The 26,077-nt window shown below is 40.8% G+C and overlaps 1 protein-coding gene across 6 annotated transcripts in view; it reads right to left on the reverse strand.

The window, feature by feature from the left end:
- TPD52L1 (TPD52 like 1) overlaps positions 1–26,077 on the reverse strand; it is a 78,123-nt gene that overhangs the window by 17,362 nt on the left and 34,684 nt on the right. For all 6 annotated transcript variants that reach the window (XM_074368409.1, XM_074368408.1, XM_010965511.3 and 3 more), the window contains exons 2-3: positions 12,231–12,346; positions 4,146–4,294 (exon numbers count right to left, since the gene is read on the reverse strand). In XM_074368409.1, the coding sequence (XP_074224510.1) occupies positions 4,146–4,294; positions 12,231–12,346 (265 nt within the window). The remainder of the gene's footprint in view (positions 1–4,145; positions 4,295–12,230; positions 12,347–26,077) is intronic.

Raw genomic sequence — 26,077 nt, forward strand, 5'->3', positions numbered from 1 at the left:
TAAGTTTCAATTTTCAAGCATTGTGCATTTTGTCAATGCTCAATGTTAAGAGTTTTACTCCTCTGTTAGAGTTTTACTTTCCAAAAAGATGGAATGGCTTAAATTCCATCCCACGAACTTCTCCCCATTTATACACTTACCATTTGGTCTGTGGTACAACTCAAAGGGGTTTGTTAGTGGGGCAGTTTCATGGGTTAGCAAAGGTTGAACACTTATTAAAATGAAGCCAACACTACACTTCCAAATTCCTATTCCTTCTACTACAGAAGAGATTCAATTTCTCCTTCAGTGGCCTCCCCACCTCTTCTCCCCAAAAACACCCACCTCCCCTGTGCCTCCTCGAAGCCTAAAAATGTTAAAAAGCAGCAGAGAAGAAAAAAGAGGGTGGAGGGAAATTTTTTTGGTGCGTGTTCTTGGATTCTTTCAAATCAAGGCACATAAAAAACGATGACAAAAATAACAGCAACAACAAACCCAGGGACACAGATGACCTCTTGACCTCCCACTGTGTGGTTATCTTTCTATAAAGGACATAATTTTAGTCTGCCATGTAATTATTCCTACTCATCTGGTCCTTTTCCAGTTTGAACCCTACCATAGACTAAAATATGCCAAGATTTTTCATTAACATATCATAGATTTTCTTTTCATTATAAATCAAACTAAATAGGTCATGATTGCTTAATCAGTATGCAAAGCATAGCTTCTGGGATACGTGCAATATTCTGACAGCTAAAATTCTTTTGAGGGCTTTGAAATGTCATTCTATCCAACCTAACCCTACCCCAGCTCATCATTCCCTCACATCAAAGTTTGCATCCTGTGAGGTGTAGGTCTAGTTCTACAATGGGTATCATGGACACTAATAGTAGGAATTTAAATATTCAGGGGAAAAATAGATTCTGTTATCACTGTCCCCCCTCCCCACCCACCAACACACTATTAGGACTTTCCACCTTCCCTTAGCAGCCATGAAAAAGGGGTGGGAGAAAGACGCTCTCCCGAAATTAAGTTGCTGGTAGACATAAACCTCCATCTTAAGAAGGAGATCTATTCTTTACAAAGGAAAGTTCACATCATTCTTAGAGGTTAGTGGTCCACAATCATTTGTGTCTATTAAGTAATCTCAGAGGAAGTCTCGTCGAATCCTGTAGCTTTCAGTGCGATACATAAATGACTCCCAAATGTCCATTTCCATCCCGGACTTTTCCTCTGCATTACCCTCTCCACACACAAACTTGTTTCTCTGCTGGGCAGCTCAGACTGCGCACAGCCGAAACAGAATTCTTGGGTGTCCCCACCAGGCCTGTTTCCTAGAATAGCAAACAGGTCTACAAAGTGACGCCGTTCTGCACTCACTGAATCTTCACCTCCTGTGACAGTACTGATAGGACCTTATTTCATGGAGGCCGCGGGGCTAGATTTCAAACCAAGCACCTGGAGTCCATAGCCCATGGGCCTCACCACAATGCTATACCCCGACTGCTGTAACTAGTTCCAATACTCAATGTGTAACCCGGGTCAAAGACCTAAGAGTCACATTAGATTCCTCTATTTTCCTCATCCCTCACCTCCAAACCACTGGGAAGTCCCACTGGCTCATCCTCAGATCCTGTCCCCAGTCTGTTCATGACTCTGTCATCACCCACCTGGGCTACTTCAAGCCTCGTAAACGACTTTCTGGTTTCCATTCCTGCCTCTCCACAACCTATATTATATGAACTAACCAGTGTGTTCTTCTCCAAAGGTGAATCAGAACAAGACACTTCCTGTTGCAAATTCTCCAACGGCATCCAAAACTCTTGGAATAAAATCCTCACTCCTCCCCTTGGTCTGGGAGGCCACAGAGGCTCAGACCGCATCTCCTCTCACTACACTCCAGACACAGCGCTCTCCTTGGCCTCCGCAAACCTGCAAAGCTAGGTCTTGCCTCGGGGTCTTTGGAGCAACTTTTCCCTCAGCCTGAAAGCTCTTCCCCAGGTGATCCCAAGGCCAGATCTTTTTGTCATTCAGGTCTCGGCCCAAAGAAACCTCTCAGGACAGGATTTCCCTGACTGGGACTCAATCAAATCCGCGTCTACTCTCTCCCGCAAGTCACAGTCCATAACCACTTCAGCAGAGCAATTCCTGACAGTTCCTCATCGGTTTGTTGCTTGTGTCTTGCTCTTTGCTCTTTTAACAGTCAGAGAGATTATGAGCTCTGTCCATCTTGTTGAGCCCTACATCCTGAGGGCTTAGATTACCTCTGGGTAACAGTGCCTAGTAGCAGACACCAACCAACACTTGTTGAGTGGATGAGCTGTCACAACCCCTTAACAGTTTTCTATTGCCAGTGGTTGAAAAATAACTATTATAAACAGATCACAAGACCCCGTGCAACAGCCCCTGCCCCTTCTCCTCCATCTCAATAGCGCTCAGTAACGAATGGCTTTTCCTTAGAAGGAGCTGTCTCAGCCAGCCTCAACCAGCTGTCTCCCCTAGGATGCTCCTCTGGCCGCTTGTGGCCTGACTAAACTCCAAATTGTCTTCAGAGTTCTATCTAAATATCTCCATCCCCTGCTCTACATCCCCACAAAACCCTGTGTCTCCCTTCACACCACTTTTCCCACTTCTCGGGATCGCGTTACTTGTAACATCTTGTAAAATAAACAAAAACAAAGCTCTGTTTTCCTGACTAGACTTTACACTCAATAACCCCAGGGAAGAAGTCTGTTTTAGTCATTCAACAAAAAGCCTGAAACTAAGCACACTGCCTGACTAGAAAACCAATCTGTTTTCTCAAACACGGGAAAACCAGAAAGTACGTATTCTCCCCTGTGAGAGGCCTTCCTGGAACTCACCCACTCTAATTTCATGGCTCAGGGCAACTATGAATCATTCCCCCCACCGCCCCGTTCCAGCCCTGGCCCTTCAGACCCAGGGCAAACTGGACACACCCTCTGCCCAGTATTCCCTGCTCCCTCCCTCCCTTCAGCCACAAAAGAGCCAGAACGGCCCCGTCCTCCACTGGGTTCTTGTATCCCCCCAGTGTGGTCAGGGAGGCCAAGCAGAAAGATCCTGCCTGGTTCTGACGCCCCAGAAGGAAGTTCAGATCAGTGTGAGTGGAAGCCCCAAACCTGGATTAAATACAGATGCCTTCAAACCCAGGGAATCAGAGATGGCTCAGCCTCATGCTGTCAGGGCCACCAAACAAAGTATAGGTCACCAAAGTGCAAAGACAAAAACCCAAACTGCTGACATACGCTCAATTAATTCAGTGCCTAAAATTCAGCTATCCTGAATTTACAGGAGATTGTTCATATGGTGTTGCAATATATATTTTAAACTGATAAACACCAACGTGTAGTTTCGTATCTTTTTCCAAAATTGTCATCATCAGGTTGGGGAAGGTTGGTTCACCTCTGGAGATACACTGATGGTCAACCTGGCTCCAGCCCGCCCTGCTCTGGGCTGTGCCCTGACCTGTCTGGATGTGCTCTTGGGGTGCACGAGAACAGAAGCATATAGGACTGCTAGGCTCGTGTAGGTGGAGAGAATATTCTCCTTTACACAGAAACTCAGAGAACCACGGTGCGAGACGTCCCGCTCCTCTTAGACTGAAATCCTCATGCAAAAAGCACCTTCACTAACGCCTTAAATCTCAGTCCTCAGGTACCAGCAGGCAAAGCCGGCCCCAGCCAAACTGAAATAACTGTTGTCCATCACGGGTGCCTTTTCTTACCACCAGGCCCCTCTGTGTTCAGGAGAAAAGTACCAGCAAAGACAAAAATTGCTTCCCACCTAGATATTAGAAATGCAAGAGCCCATTAGAATTTTATGAGAAAACATAAGGAAAAATATATATACTTAACAAATATTAAAAAAATATATATAATTTTTTAGGAGAAATAACTTTATGCAACTCCATAAAAGTAGTCTGAGTGAAAACAGAGTTTTGGTGAAAAAAGTTTGATTTCATGGAGCTACTTGATAGAGTCTGCATCATGTAACATATTAATGATTATTCATATTTCTTATTTTACTTCTAGAGAAATGATTTTTTCCTAGCCACCAGGACCAAATCAACCTCACAGAAAAAAAAATAAAACAGAAGAGGCAAGATGGAAGGCTGAGTGGCTTTTTAGATATTCAGTCCATGTACTTACGCAGCGGTGGTCTGCACGTCATGCCAGCTTCTGCTGAAGTTCTGTTTTAATTCATTCATCAGGTTCATGCCGAGTTTTTGTTTTATCTCAACCAGATGCCTTTCTTTTGCTGATAAAACCTGTCGTAATGTTGTAATTTCGTCTTCCAGCTACAGGTAGAGGGAAAACGATGGGGAAAGAGGTCAGACCAGCTGAAACACACACCAGCGAAGGCTCTCTGCACCCTCTTGTTTACGCCGGCCTGAGTGTGGCCTTAGCAAACACATCCTGTAGAGAAGATAGTCTAATATTTAAAAATGAAGATAGATTGTTTTTTAGTTTTAATGATTCTAAAAGTAATCACTCCTTCTTGTAAAATAATTCACTCAAACAGAAAAATGAAAAGAAAATAAAAATCATGTGGAATCTACTAATAGCTACTGCTTAATTTTTTGGTTTCTAATCTTCCAAATGTTTTTCTAAAATTAAACACAGATATAACTTCTGAACAAAAGATTGGGTTTTTTACTATATGCCTAGTTTTATAAACAACTTATTTTTAATTGTCTCTGAAGAGTGTTGTTTCTTTTTTGCCAGCCACATCTAGTGTACCTGGTGGTTTTGCCAAGCTCGTGCCTCAGGAGGGAATGAACAAAAGAGGAGAGAATGTATGTAAGGGAGAGATTTGTCTTGAATATTATTTTTAACAATTTTAGTGACATGTAATTAGCATACAATAAACTGCACACACTTAAAGTGTACAATCTGTAAGTTCTGATATATGTGTACTCCTACGAAGTCATTGCCTCAATCAAAATATGAACATATCACCACCTCCAAAAGTTTTCTAGTTCCTCTTTGTAATTCCTCCCTCCCTTTTTCTCTCCTCTCCCAAGGCAGCCACTGATTTTTCTTTCACAAGAGTTTAGTTTGCATTTTCTGGAATTTTATATAAATTGAATTACACAGTTCATGCTCATTCTTGCCTGACTCTGTTCACTGAACCTAATAATGTGAGACTATCTGATTCGTCCACGTTGCTGCACTACCATGTGGCTGAAATCACTGGGAACCTAGTTTTGTAGTTATACCAGGCATTACTGTAGTTTCCAATGTGTAACAAAAATAATGGGAAAATTTTTAACTTGCAGAAAGAAATTTAAAATGTAGAGGAGGAGAAAGAGCTAAACATCTTGATGGTCTCAACTTTATATCTATGGAACCCAAGATATTTATTCAAAATTAGGGGAGGCAATGGAATATTCATTAGTTATTTGGGGGTAGGAGGAGTGGGTAAAGGATTCAGTTTTCCAACGAAGTCCTTGATCCCAAAAAAGTGATAGAAACATTGAAGTGACCAATTTACCAAGCATCATCCTAAAGAAATATAAAACCCCACGTCTGATAATTTAAAAATCAAAGCATATGTTAAAAGCCACTTCTAGAGAAAATACTTCTAATGATGGAGACACCAACTCAGTTACTCAGTTGGGTCTATTCTCAGATTCTATGAAGAAATTCTCACCATTTCGATAAAATATAAGACATACCTCCTAAAGCTTTCATTTATTTAGCAGTGATCTAAATATATGCCAAAATATCTATTAAACAAATCCCAGAAGGTGAAGAAAACAGATGATCTTAAATTATATTAAACTGCAAGATTGAAAATGGCCAATCTCATCTCTTTCTGAAGAGCAGAGAGTCCTGTCACAGCAGAAAGGCCTTTAATCACAAATGCTTTAAGTGACTACCCTGGTGAGATTCAATTCCTTATTTGACTAATGAGATTTTTTTGGCCTAGTTACACCAGTGGTTCTCAACTTCAGTTTATATAAAAGTCACTCAGATTCCAGAAGTAGGCCCTTTCTAATGCCCTGAGGTTCTAATCTCTCAAATTTGATGGGGCCAGTCTACATATATTATTTAACAAGCATTTCCAGATATTCTGATGCAGGTAGTATGCAAATACTACATTTTAAGTACCTCTATAAGCCATATCACATTCATTTAGGAATGAGCTGGAGTGCAGGTAAATCATTAATTAGAGTATTTAAGATATCTTTTGTCCTTTAATTTTAAATTAATCATGTCCTCATTAGAAACTAATGTCTGGTTCTTTGCTTTCTTGACCCATAGAAGATCTCCTTGTAGGATAAATATTTATGCACAAAATTTGATATTTAAACTTGATTACCTAAATATGAATGAACGGGAACTAAGTGTTGGCAAGGATGTGGAGAAACTGAAACCCTTGTACACTGCTGGTGGGAATGAAAAATGGTTCAGCCACTGTGGAAAATAGTCTGACAGTTTCTCAGAAAGTTAAACATGGAATCACCATATGACCCAGCACTTCTACTCCTGGGTATAGCCCCCAAAGACTTGAGAACAGGTACTCAGACAAATACATGTATATGTGTGCTCATAACAGCACTATTCACAATAGCCAAAAGGTTAAAACAACCCAAACATCCATCGGAGGATGAAAGGATAAACAAATTGCATATATACAATGGAATCTTATTCAGTCACAAAAAAGAATGAAGTACTGATATATGCTACAACACAGATGAATTGCAAAAACACTAGGCTAAGTGAAAGAAGCCAGACACAACAGATCACATATTGTATGATTCCATTATCTGAAATACACAGAATAGCGAAATCCACAGAGAGAGGATGCAGACTGATGGCAGTAGAGAAGAAGGGGAAATGAGAAGCAATTGCTTAATGGGTATGAGGTTCCCTTTTGGGGTGAGGAAAATGGTCTGGAGCTAGATAGAGGTGGTGGTTACACAACATTGTAAGTGTACTAAATGCCACTGAACTGTTCACTTCAAAATAGCTAATTTTATGTTGTTATATCAACTTATCTCAATAAAAATGCAAAAATTATAAATTGACTAATGAATTTAGCTTCAATATGAAATTTATGTTAGAAAACTGAAAATTTACTTTTCTATTTAATCTGCTGTATGACATAAAACATCTAACTGAAATCCAGAAAAGAGAAGTATTTTCATAAACTATTAATTATCAGTATGGTGTTTAAGATTAAGAGTATTTGGTCTCTTGTACACACTGCTTCAAGTCCTGCCTCTTCTCCTTGTTACCCCTGCTTTGGCTAAGAGTATGGAACAATTAAGATTAAAATGTAGATAATATCTGGGAGGGTGTGACAGGCCATGGGTTGCCCCAACATTTGGTTAAACATTATTCTGGGTGTGTCTGTGAGTGTGAGTCTGTGTAAGAGTAACATTTAAATTGGTAGACTGAATAAAGCAGACTGCACTCCCAAAGTGGGTGGGCCTAATCCAATCAGTTGAAGGTCTAAATAGAACAAAAAGGCTGCCCCTCCCCTGAGTAAAAGGGAAATCTATCTGCCTGACTGCTTTTGAGTTGGGACATTGTTTTGTCCTTCTGTTTGCTTGTTGTTTTTTTCTGCCCTGCTTTCAGAGTCAAATGATAACATCAGCTTTTCCTAGGCCTTCGGACTTGAGCTACCTCATCAGCTCCCCCGGGTCTCCAGCTTGCTGATTGTAGACCTGGGGACTTGCCAGCCTGCAGAATCACATCAGCCAAGTCTTTACAATAAACGTCTTTCTCCATACATATGTACCTCCTATTGGTTCTGTTTCCCGGGAGAACCCTGATTAATACAGAGGGGTGTTACAATAAGACACTTGGTTATGAAGACTTTGGTTGTTCACTAGCTCAGTCCAGAAAGAAGGAAAGTCTTGATGAAAAAATCTGAGAGAGGAAGGAAGAACCTAGGGCACTCTGTAAGCCTAAGAGACAGGTGGCTTGAGGGCACTGAGTGTTTTTCTTGGGGAACCACACACCAAAGGAACAAGGAAGATCCAGAAAAGGCCTGCTGACTTAATACTGCTGTCTGGTATTTTTCCTACTCTTCTTAATGCTATTTTTCTTGAGTCCTTTTATCTAGGGGACATTGGCAGTGCATGACTGTTATATAATCATAAATTTACAGTACTGATGCCAACACTTCATCCTTTTCAAAAGCCAAGTCACATTACGGAATACTAAGCATACAATGCAGCTTAGCGAAATCAAAGTGGGAGCGGGATGTTAGTAGTACGGACATATTGAGCAAGTTTATTTAAAAAGGGAGAGAGAGGGAAAAAAAAACCCCACAGAATAGCCGTGAAAAAAGATGTTAAGAGCAGCTGTCGGTGAGACTAATGAGAACAAATATCTGAAACAAAATAGTATTTCTTTATGTGTTGGCAAGGTTTGTAGAAAAAACACATTCCATTTCTAGTATTTACAAACATAAATATTTGTCGATGCTATAAAATGATTCGAGGTAATTGTTAAGTCTTAAATTGAGCTCCTTCTGTGCACAAGCCACGGCACCAGATCAGAGGTGATACTGGTCTCACACTGAAGGAATTTTTGAAAACACACATATCGCATGACCACAATACCAAACTCACGACCAAAGCGTGTGAATAACAGGTTCCTCTTTTAAAATGCAGACTTTGTCTGGGATGCAGCCTCTCGGACAGTACTGGCTTATTTTATGTCTCCCCTGCCGGGCACAGGCCTTCCTACGGGCAGCACCGGGTATGCACAACAGCATGCTGGCTGTGGGGCTGAATGCAGGTGCAGACTCGCCCAAGGTCTGAGGGCTTCCTCGTGGGGATATAAACCACAAAACAGGGCCAAGTAAAGCCACGTGGGGCTGCAGGGTGGGATCCAGCACAGCCAGCAGACAGTAGGACAATCTGAGGAAACTAGGGAGAGGAGTGCACAGAGGAGGACACAGGGTGCCTGGCACAGCCTGAGACCCCTTTTAATAAGCAAAGCAGTCAGCGGTAAGAAGGCCTCCTACACAAAGCTCTCGCTCTGGATCATGGCCACAACTGACTGCCTGACTCAAAAGCGATCTAAGGTAATTATGGATAGGAATGTACTTACTGCCATTTTAAACCTTGTTTTCCAGTTGATTTTGTATTTTTTCTTTGTTCCTTTTTCTTTTTATCTTCCTTTTGGTGGTTTGATGATTTTCTTTGCAATCAACTATACTTTAATTTGAAAAAAACGCAATCTAATAGCATTTTTATAAAAATATAAATTATTATCAAATAGGCTGTGAGGTGCCCTGTTACCCAAGTGGCTAACACACCCAGAAGGATCTTCTCTCAAACACAGAGAGGGGAGTTGCTTGTGACTAGGGGCCCTGGGAGAATGTCTGCAGAGAGTTGAGGCAGAGAAGCTGAGAGGTCAGCCAGACCTCTCAGTTCTTCGTACAGCCAGCTGTGGGGCTGCTGAGAGGATGTGCTTTGTATCCTTGATACAATGAAACCCTAGCACCTCAGGCAGTCTGAATGCATGTGTGATCTGATTGGTGTATGTGTGTGTGGGGGGGGGAGGGGTACTTATACAAGCTACAGGCACTGTAGAAGGGAGAAAGTGGATTTAAAAAAAGAAAGAGCATAAAGCAGAGGTGGCCTGAGGTAGAGGGAGAAGAAATGTAAATGTGAAGAGGAAAAACAGCAAAGATACACTTTCTTTGCTTTCGCTGGGCCTGTGGCACACAGGGTGCCCAGGGCCTCTGGAAGTCACGCTGCCACCTTTGGCACGATGCATTCCTTCATCTCTTAAGAATCCAGAAATAACAGACAAAAGGCATGGAGGCTAATGCCTTCTAAAGGATGAAAACATCAATCCTCGTAACTTGAGCACAGAAACAAGGAGTCTAATGTTATTTTTCAGAAGTCAGGCTCAAAGAGTCTTAAGGATGAGACATGCTGGAAGATTATTAACGTGGTCAAATGAGACAAAAATTTGCGAAAACTGCTGTTTTTTTAAATATTCTATGGGGGCATCAATTGAGAAGTAAGGCTTACTGTTTTTTGATTATAAAAGTAACACATACTCATTGTTGAAAGTTTAGAAAATACAGAACACACACACACAAAACACAGATGTAAGTATGTGTATATATATATATATGTATGTATGTGTGTATGTGTGTGTATGTGTGTGTGTGTGTGAGTGTCTGCGTATATTTAGAAGTATAACTCTAAAGGGGTTGGGGGTAAGACTGCTTTCCTAAATTGGCACTGGCTCCACTACCATTTGGCTTTTTAAGGTTCTGGTGTTTGGTCTCTTCACTCTTCACTCAGATTTAAGCCTTACAAAGGGAGAGTCTGTGGTCTTAACATTTTGACGGAGGGAGGCTGTGGCTGTGAGGCTGACAGGCTGAAGAAGTTAGCAGAGTGCGAGAATCGTAGAACAGGAGTACAAAAGATGAAGATCTGGGACGCTTCAATCATCTTTAGAAGCCAGGGTGGGCCCCGCCCCTCAAGCATCGGGGCTACTGAGGGGCCGGGTCCTTGTCTTTCCATGCTTTGCCACTTGAGGGCTGGCACTTTTTTAAGTAGGAAAAATGGGTGTTATTCTTATTTACTTTTTTGTAAAGTGATTTTCAGTCTTCTGTTTGAGGTTTGGGGTGACCCTTGTCTGCACTGTGTACAATAATCATTTCGCTCTGATTTATTGCTTGCAGCGCGGTACTGTGTGCTAAGGATTGGTCCCCTCCTGGGACGCGTTGCCATAACAATGGTAATAAAACATCTCTTTGTTAAAAAAAAAAGGCTCTCTCTCTATATATGTATAGTTATGTATATGTATATATGGTTATATATATGGTTATAGACAGATATATGGTTACATATGTATTATAACCCAGTAATCACAGAACCCAGAAAAATCAAGTCATTTGATGAAAGTTGTTCCGCTACAGAGGTTAGGTACAAACTTAAATTTAGACAATAACAGTGAAGAAGTTAACTTTCAGCTTAGAATCAGTTGGCTGACCCCAGTCTGCAGAACACAATCTTTGGACACCATAGCTAACATGAACAGGTCATGAACCAGGGTTCTCGGCCTTAAGAAAATGTGGAGCTAGGATGTTCTCTGTGAAGGCTGACTTTGGTCTGTGCACTCTGGCAGGAACGGCCAATCTGAAGTAAACGAGGTGGTTCTGGATCAGTGGCCACAGACAGGCCCTGCTAAAGAGCCAGACTACTGGATTTGACACACTGTCCTTACGGAAATAATTTCTGCTGTTCTAGGAGAACAAGCTGCTCTTTTACTTTATCATGAAGTTAATTTAGAGCATGTCCTGTGAAAGCACCTGAAAAGTCTTTAATATTATGAGCTGTCATAAACACACACTATCAGAACCACAGAGGTTGGAGAGTCTGGAGTGGGCAAAGCCAGAGGAGGATAAGGTGCAGCTTAATTTAAAGCTGTCTCCAGCCTGTAGAGGAGGCCAGAGCAGAAGGAAGGCAAAGCCTTGCTTCCAGCTGGACCAGAAGCCTCCTGCCCACTGAGCCAAGGATTCAGAGCGGGGTCTCTCCTTCTTGCACGACCACTTATTTTACTTGAGAAATTCTCTTTCTCCTGCCCCTTTCTCCTAAAGTGTGAATGCTGCTTAGCAAAGTGTTCACAGGTTACTGGGTGCTGCGAACAAATGGCTTGAACCAAGAGCCGTCTTCATGACGAGCCAGGCATCCTCCTCAACTCTAGGTCCAGATGCCCACAGCAGCTGCACAAGATCATTGCAGCTTTCCTCTCTACCCCTAGAGCTCTGTTTTTCTGACAAAGAACATATCAACTTAATAAATTCAGTTGCTTCTATGACTGACTTTTCTGTTATAAAAATAAATCATGTCATAGTATTTATTGAGCTAAATTGCTGACCTAAAACAAGAACGGCTCTTAAACAGCTTGTATCTGTACCAAGGTCTTGTACGAATTCCATCAGGTTAGTAAGTGATTTATGGTCCCCCTTGCATTATGATACTAACAAGAGTAAGAGGTGCATATTTACAAATAATTATTGTTGTTTAAGAAGCTTAACCATTTGTTTTCCTACAGCCACCAATGAGTAATGGACTGTTAGCATTACAAAAATACCCTGGAAAAAGGAATCATCTTGCAACATATCACTTATTAAATTTTGTTAAGTGAAAGACAACATAATTGTAATATGGAACTTATATCAAACTATTAATATTTCTCAAAATCCAGAGACAGACATAGTAACAATAGGAAGATTACTAAACCTACCTGAACTAGTTCTGCCTTTAACTCTTCTTTTTCCTCCTCAGAGAGCATGCTAGAGAAATCTGCACCAGCTACCGTGTCTTCATCTCTTTCGTGCAGTGGTTCTGTCTCCAACAAACCTTTAGGTAAGATGGATAAAACATAATGCAATTTAATAAATGAACTTAGCCAACTTCTAGTTCTACAGTCTGGAGGACTAGATACTCCTACAACTAAAAATTCCAGAAAAAAGAAATCTTTCTAAATGTGGGATGAGCTGCCAAGAAAGTAAAGAATACTAAGAATCAAAAAACCAAGTGGAAGTGGGAAGTCAGAGATGTAAACAAAACAAGTCTTCATTAGTTCTACATCTGCCACCCAGAGGAATCCCAGCGTTGGTTTTCTCTGTCCCATGGGGTGCAGGGGCAGAGGACAAAGCCCAGGCCACCCAAGGAGAGTAGTTTCCAGTGAGGTCCCTACATAAACCTGCCTCCCTACAGGGCTACATCCTAAGAATAAGGTGACCCGGAAATAAATACCTTCACTCCCCTCAGGGATCTACTGGGCAGATCGCCTGTCTTGACATTCAGTTTGGAATGGATAGACCAAAAGAGCTCCCTCTGAGAATTCATAACCTCCCTGGGTGGTCCAAAAGAAGCTCGAGATAAAAAAGTATTAAAACTTTTTCCCACTTCGGATGTGGAAACACGCAGCTCTGGGACCCGGAGCAGCTGCAGCTGTGAGGGATGGGCCCTCCTGCTTCCATATACCAGGCGGGGACAAGGGAAAGGGGGAGCTGAAAATAGAAAAATCTAAGCTAGAGGGTCATTTCACTGAGGAATTGAGTATTATTTAAAGGGACTTTAAAATGATTGCATTTGAATGGATGAAACCTATTTTTCTTCCCTACTACCCAAAGCCTGAGGATAGTAGGGGTATAGGTCTAGGTCAAGTACAGGTTTAAAAAACAAAATGGAGCACATGTATATACACCGAGATGTAGTGTGAATAAATTCTGCAATCCTGCTATTGGAGTATTTTGTGCCTAAAGACAGCCATTTTGCTTTTATTTATATACAACAAAGTATATAGATTTGTTTTAATAAAGGTAACAAATGCCCACAGGTCTGACTCTCACGCAGGAACTGTGCTTCTCCATTGGCCAGGTGACATCTTGGAGGAGCAGGAAGGTCTTCAAGTACTTGTCAAATGCTACCATATGCCCTCGTTCACTATACCTACAATCAACCAATGACGACTCACTTAAGTCCCGCGTACGGGGCGGAACCAGATCCAGCTGAGAAGTCACTGTGGGCCAGTCTCAGCCTTTGCTAATGGGACCCTCACTCATGGGACCTGGGTTCAGAGTCTGGCTCAGTCACAAGTCACTGGGCTCTAACTTAGGCTAGTGTAACTCCAAAGCCTATGCCCTTCCTTGTCTTACAACCATTTGAAGAATAGTAAACAAAATGTTGGCAAGTATAACTCAGGAGTGAGTTTGGATTAAGGCGTCTCCCATGACCTTGAAATGAATTCACCCATTGGTATCAACATACTTTTTAAAACTGAAGTATGGCTGATTTACAATGTTGTGTTAGTTTCTGGTGTGCAACATAATGATTCTGTATCCTGTCAAGCACTCCAATGGCTTGGGTTGTGGCTTCATGCACATGACTGAAACAGTACAGACAGCTATGAATTAAAATGATTATGAACTATGATTTCAGGTCACTGACCATATCCTAAATTGTTGGTAAACATACAAAAGCTACAGAACTTCTTTTAAATGGCAAAATAATCTTGCATGTAGGTCTGTGTGCACCATATTTAGGAATTAACAAACAAATCTGGCTATGTAACCAAGCAAAGAAAGAAAAGTGTGTATTTTCAAAATGAGTAAAAAATTATCTTAGGACTTAATAAAAAATAATGCAATAAAATAGCTTAAATGAAAACTTACCATGTTTTAAATAATAAATTTAAGACTGTAATATTTATTACTTAATTATATTTTCCTCATGATGTTTGGCAAAAATAACTTCAGGCATTCTTTTAACGTAAAACTTCAAAATATCTCCATTTATTCCCTAAGAGAAAAACTATTGCGCTCATATCATTACTGCTGGATTTATGATTATCTCTAAGTGCACAAAAAACTAATACACGTTAGTTCGGGGGGGGGTAAAAATTAAAGATATAAAACAAGTTTATATATTAGAATCTCTTCAGCAGATTTACTAAATCTACCACAAAAAAAAAAACCCAAAATAATATTTTTTATTCACCTCCCTTATTGGACTCTTTTCATTCATTTACCAATAACTTGAATCGAGCCCATTACTGAATCATATATACAGTAGATAAGACTTTAAATGTTTTCCCTGTTGCCCTGGAGTTTAGGTAGAGACTTCAAATGCTAAGAACAATATAATGGGAACTTTGCACTTCCACATCCTAAAATCAAGGTTTGAACCCTAATGCAAGACACGCCAATAGATTTTATAACTGGTTCTGCCAGGGCTGGGATAACCTATTTCTAGCCTTTGAGACTGGGGGAGACACATAAACCATGGCTGCTACTTGTGGCAGTCTGCAGCTTTCATATATGCAGCCTCCCCACTGTTGAACACTGGGAAGACCCCAGAGTGGGCTTTCCTCTCCCAGGCACTCTCATATAGGAGTTGCTCAACTAATGTTTATTAAGTTAATCCCCTAGAATAGAAGATCAAGTGATCCAGCACTCTCGATGCCTTTTCTATATCTTTGCATTATCACATTTGTCCATCCTTTTTAACGTTCATTGCTATGACACAGTACTGCTTGCTGTGATTTAGGCTTTTATCACTACACACTCAGACTATTTAAAATCTTGGCTAAATTTTGCTGTTATTGTTGTTGTTTTTTGGTTATTTATTAATTTTTAATGGAGGTTCTGGTGATTGAACCTAGGACCTCGTGCATGCTAGGCACACACTCTACCACTGAGCTATACCCTCCCCTCTCCCTTAGCTAAATTTTATCTCCTTGCCTGCAGTCTCTTTCCCCAGCACCCAATCTACACAACACTCAAATTAATATTACGAACATGTTACTATCATCATGTCAAAACCCAGTTTTAAACATTAAATGGATGTTTACATTTGAACATTCTTATACTAGCATTCAAAACTTTCCACGGCTGACTACAAGTGATGATTCCAACCAGCCTGCCTATGATTTTCCCACCAAGGCCTCCAAACTCACCAGGCTGCCATATGCAGTGTCCCTCAGCTGGGTTCTAGTCATGCCTATGTTTTTGTGCCACCCTATCTCTCTTGAAAGCCTCTGCCTGCTTCCTCCTCAGTTTCCCTTCCAAGAATCGCACCAAGTTGCCAACAAGAATAACAAGTTCACATGTTGTGTGCCTTAAATTACTCCAAAACGTTGGCTTTTTTGCTTTCTATATTATGATATACATTACTTTATATTTTACTACTAAATATTATATATAGTATAAGCTACGTTATAACTTACATTATAAATTGCAGTAAAACACATAATCTTATATATTACTATAATTACAGTTAAACAAGTTTATGAAGAAAATATTTCAGACACTGCCCTGTAAAAGTTTACTATCCTTCTTAAAATATGAAGCACACATGAGTCATCACTATTAATAGCATTGTTTCCTAAAGCTTTGGTGTCATTTAATAATGTGGCTAAAAAAAGTCAACTCTAATGCTCAGCCTGAAAATGCACTAATCAGCTGAATAAAGAGACTATGCTTTTTACTAAGTATTGTATCTGAAGATGCTCCTGAGGTTGTAGAAGATTAAATTACTTACACTCCATCTTTCCACTTTTTTTTTTTAAATATGCAGTGTAGGTGATAATCCACATAGTTAGATGCTGATTAAAATAGACTCTAATCTCCAAAGAAAAATCTGTGACTGGTCAAAACCTAACTTTGGCTAAGGATGGAAGTGACATCCTATTACAGATAGAGATCAACAAAGTATTTCCTTCCATTTCTCATTCATCCATATGTACAAGGTGGCTGTCTTCTGACTGCAAAAGGAAACATATGTTTGATAGAAGATTTTTAAGTACATTGTGTACTGATGAGGCCACCAAAATTCAACAGAATGCTTAAGTTAGCAGAAAGTATATGGCACCCAATACATAAGTACTGTGAAGCGCTGAAGGGCAGCCTGTCTTCAAGGAGCTCGAACCAATCAGGGATGCATGTAAACCCAAATTACCATTTCTGTGATGACGGTCTGACTAGGACTTTTACTCATCTCCAGGGATAGGAATGCCAGCTAGCCTGAACTGGCCCCATTCACCCAAGGCTTCCCTGGTCTCACACCCAACCCATGACTGCAGGATGCTTCTGAAGGCACTGAGAGCTGTGAGAAATTGAGGGACGGAGAGGCCCTGCTCACTCTATGGCTACAGTGGCACAGCCCCAGGCCATGGGAGTGGCCTACTTTGTGGCATCATTTTACTGGGCTCATTACAGAAAGTATCACTGCATGAAGACACAGATTTAATTACTGTGTAAGACTATGCAGGCTGAGATCCCCAGGTTGGCTGCATATCTGAGAGATGTCATAGTCCACGCTGTCATCTGGGGTTTGTTAGGTCCAGATATTTTACTTTGATACTTCACATTGTGATCAACCTCTTAGAAGACAATTTCTACTAACAAATCTTCTGGGAGGTTGATTTGCCAGGTAGACCAAATTCCTTATGGGTAATTCTGTGCTCTTTATTTTCTCAGAGCAAAATCTACTTGAGAAATCAAATGAGCAGCAAAAGATTATTTGGGAAGAACAGAGAGAGTTAGACGATTTCAAGGCATTGCAGCATTTATTCTGTATTTCAACCACATGATTCATTCTTTCTCCTTTGGATTATGAGGAATTTCATTCCCTGTTAACCCTAGGTGCTCCGTAACTATTTATGGAATCATTTAGTTAGCTAACATGACCTTACATATGTACTACTCAAAAGCTTATCAATTAAATCTGATGTTCAGTCAGGGGAGCGTCTATCTTTTTGTAGCGTTGAAGACAAAATCACCAAGACTTACGACCAACGCAATGGCCATTGACAGAAGTAGTAAATAACGTGGCAGCGAAGTAGCACCAGCACACATCAGTATATCAGCTGTCCTGGTACCATCACTCCATTTTTGTCACTGCATCTAGTCCCTTCAAGGACTGCATTAAGCCAGAGGCCAGTTTTCATTCTATCAGTGTTCTCCCTGAGTTTATACTTTTCTATTCCTTGATAAAACAATTCTAAGTTTCTACTTCCTTGAAAAAGATACAAGTAAATAAAGTGAGAAAGATTGGATGAATTAGGATCCTCAAGACATGATGGGTGACCCTAGGATGCTAACTACATTTGGTAAAAGAAAACACCTATGGCAGGTTCTTATACAACATCCCAATAAGGTGAAAATTGATGTATACCTGGAACTATTTGTAGTAGTAATGCGTCTCTTCGTATCACCCAGGACATAGCTGTGTTATGCTTTCCAACCTCCATGTTAATTTATGTTGTTTAGAATATACCAATAAAGGAAAACTTTAGTTAACTGTGAATACTGTACAAAAATTTTTTTAAATGTTTTATAAGTGGGTCAAGTGAACAAGAATAGAAGACATTGGGTTTTCTGAAATGAAAGCCAGAAATAGAGAAGCTTAAGTTCCTTACAGTTGATGGGGTGGATGTGCTCCTCCAGGGGCTGCTTCTGAACTTCACTCCCGTGGGGCCAACGTGAACCACAGCCCAAGAGTGAGCCGCTCAGCCCTGAGCTTTTATTCCTCACACGAGGTCACCTGGTCCTACCCACACAAATGGCTTCTGCTGGTTACAAGCATTTCAGTGACCACACTCAAAATCACAGAAAAAAAACACGAAGGTAATTTTCAATTAAAAGATGTAAAATATTTATCGAGAATCTTCTTGGCTTCTCCAACTGCCTACATTTCAAGTAGAAGATTAAGGCATTTGGGATATTGTTCCCATTTCAAACCACTATTTGCGACTCTTGAAAGGCAAAATTTGATACCCACACAATAGATGCGCCCTGGATAAATCTGCAACTCAGACCAAAACAACCCCAAACGAAGTCATAAAAACACAGCCACAAATTTGTGAACAAAAAACCAAACAAATAGTTATGGAAAAACAGAAAACAGTTTATCGTCCTGATAGACTCCAGGAACTTCCTTTTCTGAATAAACTTCTCCATACATGAGGAAAAATAAAACTATGGCAGGAGTGTGTACAGACAAATCAAAAATAGGTAGACCATCTAAACCTTTAGATCATCTTTTTCTCTGTATCCCCATCTTCGTTTCACAACCCCCGCCCCATATACACATATTCAAATTTACCTCTCATGGAACTTATGGAAAAGGAAACTGAAACTGACAAAGCATAAACCCTCCAAATTTAACACTCAGCCATATATTTTTGCCTCAAACAAAAAAGAAGACAGTCTCACTTTTATTACAAGAAAAGCTCAGAGTAATAAATTATTCAAGCAAATTCAAAAAAATAGAAAGTAACACTCATTTAAAAAACCTCTCCCATCTTCCTTCTTCTTACACCTCAGAAACAGACTTGAGAATTGAGTTTTCCATTCATTTATTTGATGAGTCAACCTGAGATACCTATGCTATAGCCGAGGGCCCTGGGACCAGTTTCTCCTCTCCTCCAACCCCCGAGGGAGGGAGACAGACACAAGCTTGCACCTGGATTGGCTACACTCCAGATCACCCTTGGTCATTCCTTGAGTGATCATGGGTCTTTGTAAAGGGCTATGTCATTCTTCAGGGCGAGTTCAGGAAAAATTGTAAAACCATTCCCTTTGCAATAGAAGACATCTTCTGTGGACACAAGAAGAACCAAATAGAACTTTTTTCCCCATGGCATATTTACAGAAAGAAGTAAACAGAAAGAAAGACTTCCATTGACTCAAGGTTTTTTGTTTTTGTTTTGTTTTTTAAATAAGGTTTTGAAGCTCTCTAGTCCTTACACAACATTATGGCTATGGTGAGGGTTAGAGAATGATGTTAGCATACAGCCTAGTGGTACCACAGCCAGACTTGAAGGCCTGATCATTTAAAAAGTGTTGTTCAGAGGTACAGGCAATCTTCCCTTGACTTTAAGCCATCAGTTCAGTAACATTCACAGTTTCACTTATCAAATCTTTAGCATTTCAAACAGCTGCTCTTGATAATGTCCAGGAGAAAATCTCCTTTTCTCCTGAAATCTGAGTAGGAAAATAAAGGCTAAGAGAGAGAGAAAGATGTGTTTCTGAATCATGAATGTTTAGCAGAAATAAAATATTCAAGAATTAGGAAAATTTAAGGCAAGACATACACAAGAAAATGCAATAACTAAATAAAATATGAGAAGACATCCTTTACTAGCAATAAGGAAAATGCAAATTATAATTGCAAAGTTGTACCATTTTTCATCTGAGAGATAAGCAAAAATACAAACGTTGGAGGCCAGCCTGTGTTGGCCGGGTTGTGGAGAAATGGGTCTTCCATGACCTCACTGGCTTCTGAACTGTGACAGCTGGCGGGGAGAGCCTCTGACCCTGCCACCACACTCTTGAGAAGCAGTCTTATAGGAAAAAAGGAGGAGACCTAAGAAGATAGGTATAAAATATTTATCGCAGCATTGTTGGTAGTGGTAGAAAACTAAAAAACCTGGATGCTCATCAGTAAGAAAACACCTGAAACAGGTACGGGATGCCCACATTGTGTACTGCTTTTCAGTTATTAAAAATAATGAACTGGATCGACATGCACTGACCAGGAGGGCTCTTCATGGCACACTGTTAAATGTGTAAAGCCTGCTGCTGGGTCACGTTGGCAGGGGACCCATTTGGGGACAGGAATGAAAATGCCTGGGGAAGGCAATCCCAAGCAGGCAGTCTCTGGTCCCCCACTTGGCTGAATAAGAATGGGCCTTGGGCCTGGAACCCCTCCTGAATAAGAGATAGAGAGCTTGCCACCCTGTGAGGGACTCTCCCCTGCTCAGGCCTAGCCAGTGCTCTTTTGCTCTGCTTAAGCCTGTGTGCCAATGGCCCTCAGGTGCACCCCAGCTTTCAGTATTTCACACTCCAGAGGGGTGGGGTTGAGGTCACTTCTCTCTGCTGCTTATGGTGGTAGAAAGGAGAATGAGGTCAATGGCCCCAGTCAGCTGCTGGGTGAGGGAGGGGACGTGAGGCCATGCAGGACAGAGGCACACTGTTGAGGCTGCCCTTGCTCACTTTTCTGTGTAAGTGAAGCACTGATCCATCTGGTGCTTGACTGCACTGTATTTTCCTTGGCAACTCTAATATCATGATACAATGGACAGAAGTGTTTGGAGTCCTCTCCTAGGATTGGTGCACACTGTTCTCCTCCCTCGGGATTAATAACCAGCACACAGTACTTGGCTCAACAAAAATACCTTTTGTATGTGAACAGGAATGTCCATGTGTTTATAAGAGCACTGAGAACGGTGAGAAAAGATAAACACCAAAAGTGTTAATGCAGAAGGGTGAGATTGGCTAGGGAAGAGATGAACTGCTTTACATTCCTCTGTATTACCTGGCTGGTTACAATAAGCATGTGCAACAGATTGCATATTTGTGTGCCCCCAAATTCATGTGCTGAAATCATAACCCCCAATGTGATGATATTAGTAGATGGGGACATTTGAGGGGTGATTAGGTCATGAGGGTAGAGCCCTCCTGAATGGGATTAGTGCCCTTATAAAAGAGACCCCATAGAGCTTTCTTCCCTCGTCCACCACGTGAAGACAGAGAAAAAGACGGTCATCTATGAACCAGGAAGTGGGCTGCACACACACAGTCTGCCGGCACCTTGATCTTGGACTTTCCAGACTCCAGAAATGTGATAAATAAGTTTCTGTTGTTTAAGTCTCTCAGTCTATGGTATTTTTGGTATGGCAGCCTGAATGGACCAATACAGCATGTAATTGTCAAAATTTTTCAAAATTTTATTTTAAATTCCAATTTAAATATAAACAAAATTTTAAAGGATTACAGAAATTTAAGTAGCATAAGATACTATCCAACCTAGTCGATTCTGGTAAGAAAGATATTACTTAAATTCTTGGCTTTTTATTTTTAAAATATCCAGAAAATAAGACTAGGTTCAGGAGTCCCATGTCACAAACACCACCTCACAACTGTTATAGTAAGGAAGTCCTTTCTAATGTCTAACTCAAGTTACTCTCACTACCATCAAGGTGAATGCCTCATTTCCATCCAGGTCAATCAACATTCATTTATCACTATCCTTTTTCAGTGGAATTGTGAACAAATAGACAATATCATTGATGTGATATTATTATGTTTTAACAATGTTAACTATGTTTAGTAACTATGTTAAAGGCAAATATTGAAGACTAACAACAACAAAAGAGTGAAATATGTTATGTCCAAAAATAGAGGATTATTTATACATTTTATATGAATCTATGCAAAGGAACATTCTGCATAATAAAAAAAATCATTTTCTAGAAAAACAATGATAACATTAGAAGCTCAAACTATCATGTTAATTTAAAAACATACAAAACTATAATTTCAAAGCTTGTTTCAAATATTATATAAATTGCATGTATTTTCTATGCATAGAAAAAGACTATGAGGAAATTCACAAAAATCTTAAAAAGGAATATTACTGGGAAGTGAATTTATAGGCAATTTTTAAATTTATGTCTACTTTCCTGTATTCTTCAAATTTTCTAAAATAAGTGTATATTAAGAAAAAAGTATAGATCTTCCCAGCTGGGTTCCATGGGGCCCCTGCATCATATCCACCCCAGCTAAGGATAAGCTGGTCTGTCACATCACAGCAGAGCCCCGGGTGGCTCTTTACGGGATACAGAATAGAGTAACCCTCTTAGCAGGGCATCACGACTGGGCAGAGCCCTTCTCCAGCCTTTCTGCAGCCTCCCCCAGCTCCCCAGTCACCCTCAGAGCACCAGGCCCTCTCTGCTCTCTTCCCTCTGCTCATGCTACCCTTTGCCAAGTCACGCCCTTTCCTACCATCTTCATGTGTCCAACTTTGCTTCATCCTCAAAGCCCAGACCAAATGTTGCCTACCCTACGAAGCTTTTCTCTGAATTAACTGCTTCCTCGTGTACGTGTCTTATCCGTTCTCACTGGTTCTGTTCCAGCACTCGTCACATTGGACGTAGTGCTTCTTCGTCCTTACCCACGAACTCTTCAAGAGTTGGGACCCTGTCTTAATCATGTCTGAATCTCCAGCACTTAGCACAGTTGTGGCATATAATAGAATTATTGGAACCTCCGGCCAAAAATGTCCAAGAAAATAGCAAAACCAAGAAGGATCACTGGATCAGGGAGTCCTTTCTGAGCAAGAGTGTCACAGAGTTTTGGAAGAGAAACTTTCCTACAAATTGCAATGAAAAATCAAAATCAAGGGCCATTTTTTTTCAGCCATACTCAGAGAAGATAGGTTCTTATACACATAAGAGCAGAAGGAATAGATGAGTCTTTTCAGCTTTGTCAATGTGATCGTCAAAGGACAATATATATACAATAAGCGTATCGACGATTAAATAATTCATTTCACTTTACAGTTTTGGTATCAATGGGAAGCAAGTGCACATTTCTAAATCATGAAAGGTGCTTTTTATTTCAAATATAGAGTGCATGAAAGGATGTGTATGAAGAAATCTTAACAAAGCAAGCAAACTGGACCCAGGCAAAGTGGGTCCAGATTTTACAAGGTGGCTGGGGGGACAGTGTCTTTGGAGAGCAGTAGGGGAGGGACAAGGAAGACACACAGGCTCAGAGTGCCCATTCTCCGTGTTTCACAGACACTGCTCACATCCCCACTGCAATCAGGAGTCACAGACCCCCAAGCTCCCACTGGGGATAAATGACAACTGAGGAACACATAAAAATTAGGTCATGTTGAATTATTGAGAAACTGTGTATCATGCGTCTCCATTTTGTGAAAACATTTCTGATATTTTGAATGCAAATTTTTTCAAAGAAAATATGTATTTAAATCTGTTTGTGGCCAGTACAATTTCATATACACATAATCAATTTTCAACACATTTTTGACAAATGACTAAACCTAGAACTATTATTTTTTAAAGATCAAACTATCTTAGGAATTTATTAGTGGAATTTATGGCACACTAAACATAGAAGCAGGAAGCGTCCTAGATCGCTTTTAAAATCCTTCCCAATTGGTGGCAAACAAAACTAAAAAATCAGTCTTCGAATAAAATGACTGAAAAAAGAGTTTAAATAACAGTTAGTGGCTTTAAAATGTATGTTCTTTTAGAAAGGTTCCACCGCAGAAGCTGAACACAGACTAGCAGCTATAAAACAGGGCAATGTGTCCCAGGTGAACCAACCTGGCGCTTAGGTGGCAACCACTCACTGCAGAACTAGGGAGACTTCATCTAGCAATAAAACAAAGTGGAAACCCAAGGAAAGTTGAGCTTTAAAAACCACCTTATGATTCCAAAGCATTCTTTAAGAGCATTAAGTCATTTAAATTTTTCTCAACATCTGATTTCTGATGTTTTGTGATATAGGTACTCCAATTCTGGCACATTTTACTTGTAAATTTAAGGCAAGTTAAACTTAGTATCTTTTCCCCTTATAGTTTCATTTGAATTGTAATAAGTATCCAAACACGAAATTTTAACACTTGACTTTTTCTTGGTTTCATGAGTTATGAAAACATCAGTAATTATTTAGTAAATCACACAATTTAGCAAAACATTTTTTAGGTTATATTATTGGTAAAAATTAAAATCAATAAAATTCAGCTTTGGCTCCTTCAATCCATCATTCCATAAGCCAGTTGAGTAGTTAGGATTGCTTCTTTAAATTAAAACAAAAACACTTTTACTGTTAAGGAAAAGTTTTAGAATCAGATTTAGTTTCACAGCAATGTCTAGATTCTATATGTTGTCTGTATCTTTAAGTGCCAGAAGAGGTCAGTAATGTTATGTTAACATGTTAGTATGTTAACATGTTCTTTTTCCTAAGGATGAAGTAAAATGAGCCAACCTCCTTTTTTTGCTATGACTTTCCAGCCAGGTGGGTTTCTCAACGCTGGCACTATTTGACATTTGGGGCCAGAGGATTCTTTGTTGTGGGAGACGGTCCTGTCCACTGTCGCATGTTCAGTAGTTTACATGGCCTCGGACAGATAGATACCTGTAGTACCCTTCCCCTGGCTGGGACTACCAAAACTGTCTCCAGACGTCGCCGAATGTCCCCTGCAGGGCAAAACCAAACGCAGCTGAGAACCATTGAGGAAGCTCTGCTGGGGCACAGGGCAGCCCCATGTCCGCAGTTGCGGCTGCTGGGAGAGGAGTGGCAGGGGTCAGGCACTAGGTCAGGGAGTTGATGCACGTTAATTCACATGGTGAGGTATCACTCGCCCTAATTCATAGATGAGAAAGTTGATGTTCACAGAGAGAAACTGGTCTCTGGGTTCCCCTGCTTTTTCTATATTCAGGCAACTTGTCATCTGAGCATGTCCCTGGACCTACCGCTTTGAAAGCCGGTCATGTGTTTGTAAATAGATTTCCCTTACCTCATGCATCCAAGCATGTGTGTACAGGCATAAAACTGGGGCAGCCACTGCAAGTGAGTAGAGATGTAAAATAAAGAACTTTGTGATTTTTCTATCTCCAGCAAATAACTGAAAAATCATTTATCAACCCAGCCATTACGTGTTTCAAATACTACACAAGATGCCTTCAAAGACAACAGACACAAAAGACTCAAACTGCTTTACAGGGTTTAAAGTACTGTCAGTGCCTCGCAGTGGCTGCAAGCCTCTAGGGTTGCCTCTGCTGTGTCCAGGATCCACTGGAAACTAAGAGCAGATCTTCTGTCCCTAAAGGCGGACAGACCTTGAGCTCCCCGCTCAAGCAAAAGCAAAGCAAACAAAGCAGACAATCAAGATCACATGCAGATCAGCGCAGAGAGCCGGGGTCTGGGTGTGGAGCCCTGGGCATAATCCTAGCTCCTGTTAGGGCTTTGGCAGTATTGACCTTCCCAGAGCCTGACACCTACTTGTTTAACTGGAGGCACCGGCTCAGGCAGAGGGCCCCGGGCTCGCGGATCCCTGGGCCAGACTCACGCTGACCTAGGGCTGCAGAGGCTCCTGCCAGCCTCACTCATGTGGACACCAGCAGTGACTGCTGCTAACCATGCTGTTGTGATGTCCCCTACTGTTTCCTTTTATTTCCTTATTTCTGGAGACACTGATGACTACTGTCTCAGGTCAACACCCAAATGCCTCTGTTCAGACTCTAAAAATTGAACAGGGCAGCCCCCATCTCTGAGATTTAGTGGACTCATTTCCCAGTGGGCTCATTTCCCAGCGGGCTCTTCCCCGTCACCAATTCCGCACACTCTCACTCACTTAGTGCCTGCCACCCATCCGAATCCTGACCGCTAAAACGGAAGGAAAAGCAACTTGACAAGGTTTTATAATATTTGGGGTACAGCTCAGTTGAGAGTACTCATTGGAGCACCCCAAACATTCTTGTCTCCAAAGTGTGGCTTAACTTTAAGAAACTATTAAATTATATGTTATTTGGGAAATAACAAGTTTGCATAACTGATTAGAACGTTATATTTTACTTTGGGTGGAAAACAGACTTCATTTAAAAAAATTCTTCCAACTATTCTGCCTCTTAGAGTTCTGAGTCATACACCTACACTCAAGAAAGTCTTTCCTTTGGGGCCTGGCAGGGAAAAAGAGGGGAGTGTCTCCTGATTTGGGTGACAAACATTTCTCTCCAGTTCACCCTGGGAGAAAAAGAACTCAAAAGAG

This window comes from Camelus bactrianus, chromosome 8 (assembly GCF_048773025.1).
Source record: "Camelus bactrianus isolate YW-2024 breed Bactrian camel chromosome 8, ASM4877302v1, whole genome shotgun sequence".
Classification (NCBI taxonomy): Eukaryota; Metazoa; Chordata; class Mammalia; order Artiodactyla; family Camelidae; genus Camelus; species Camelus bactrianus.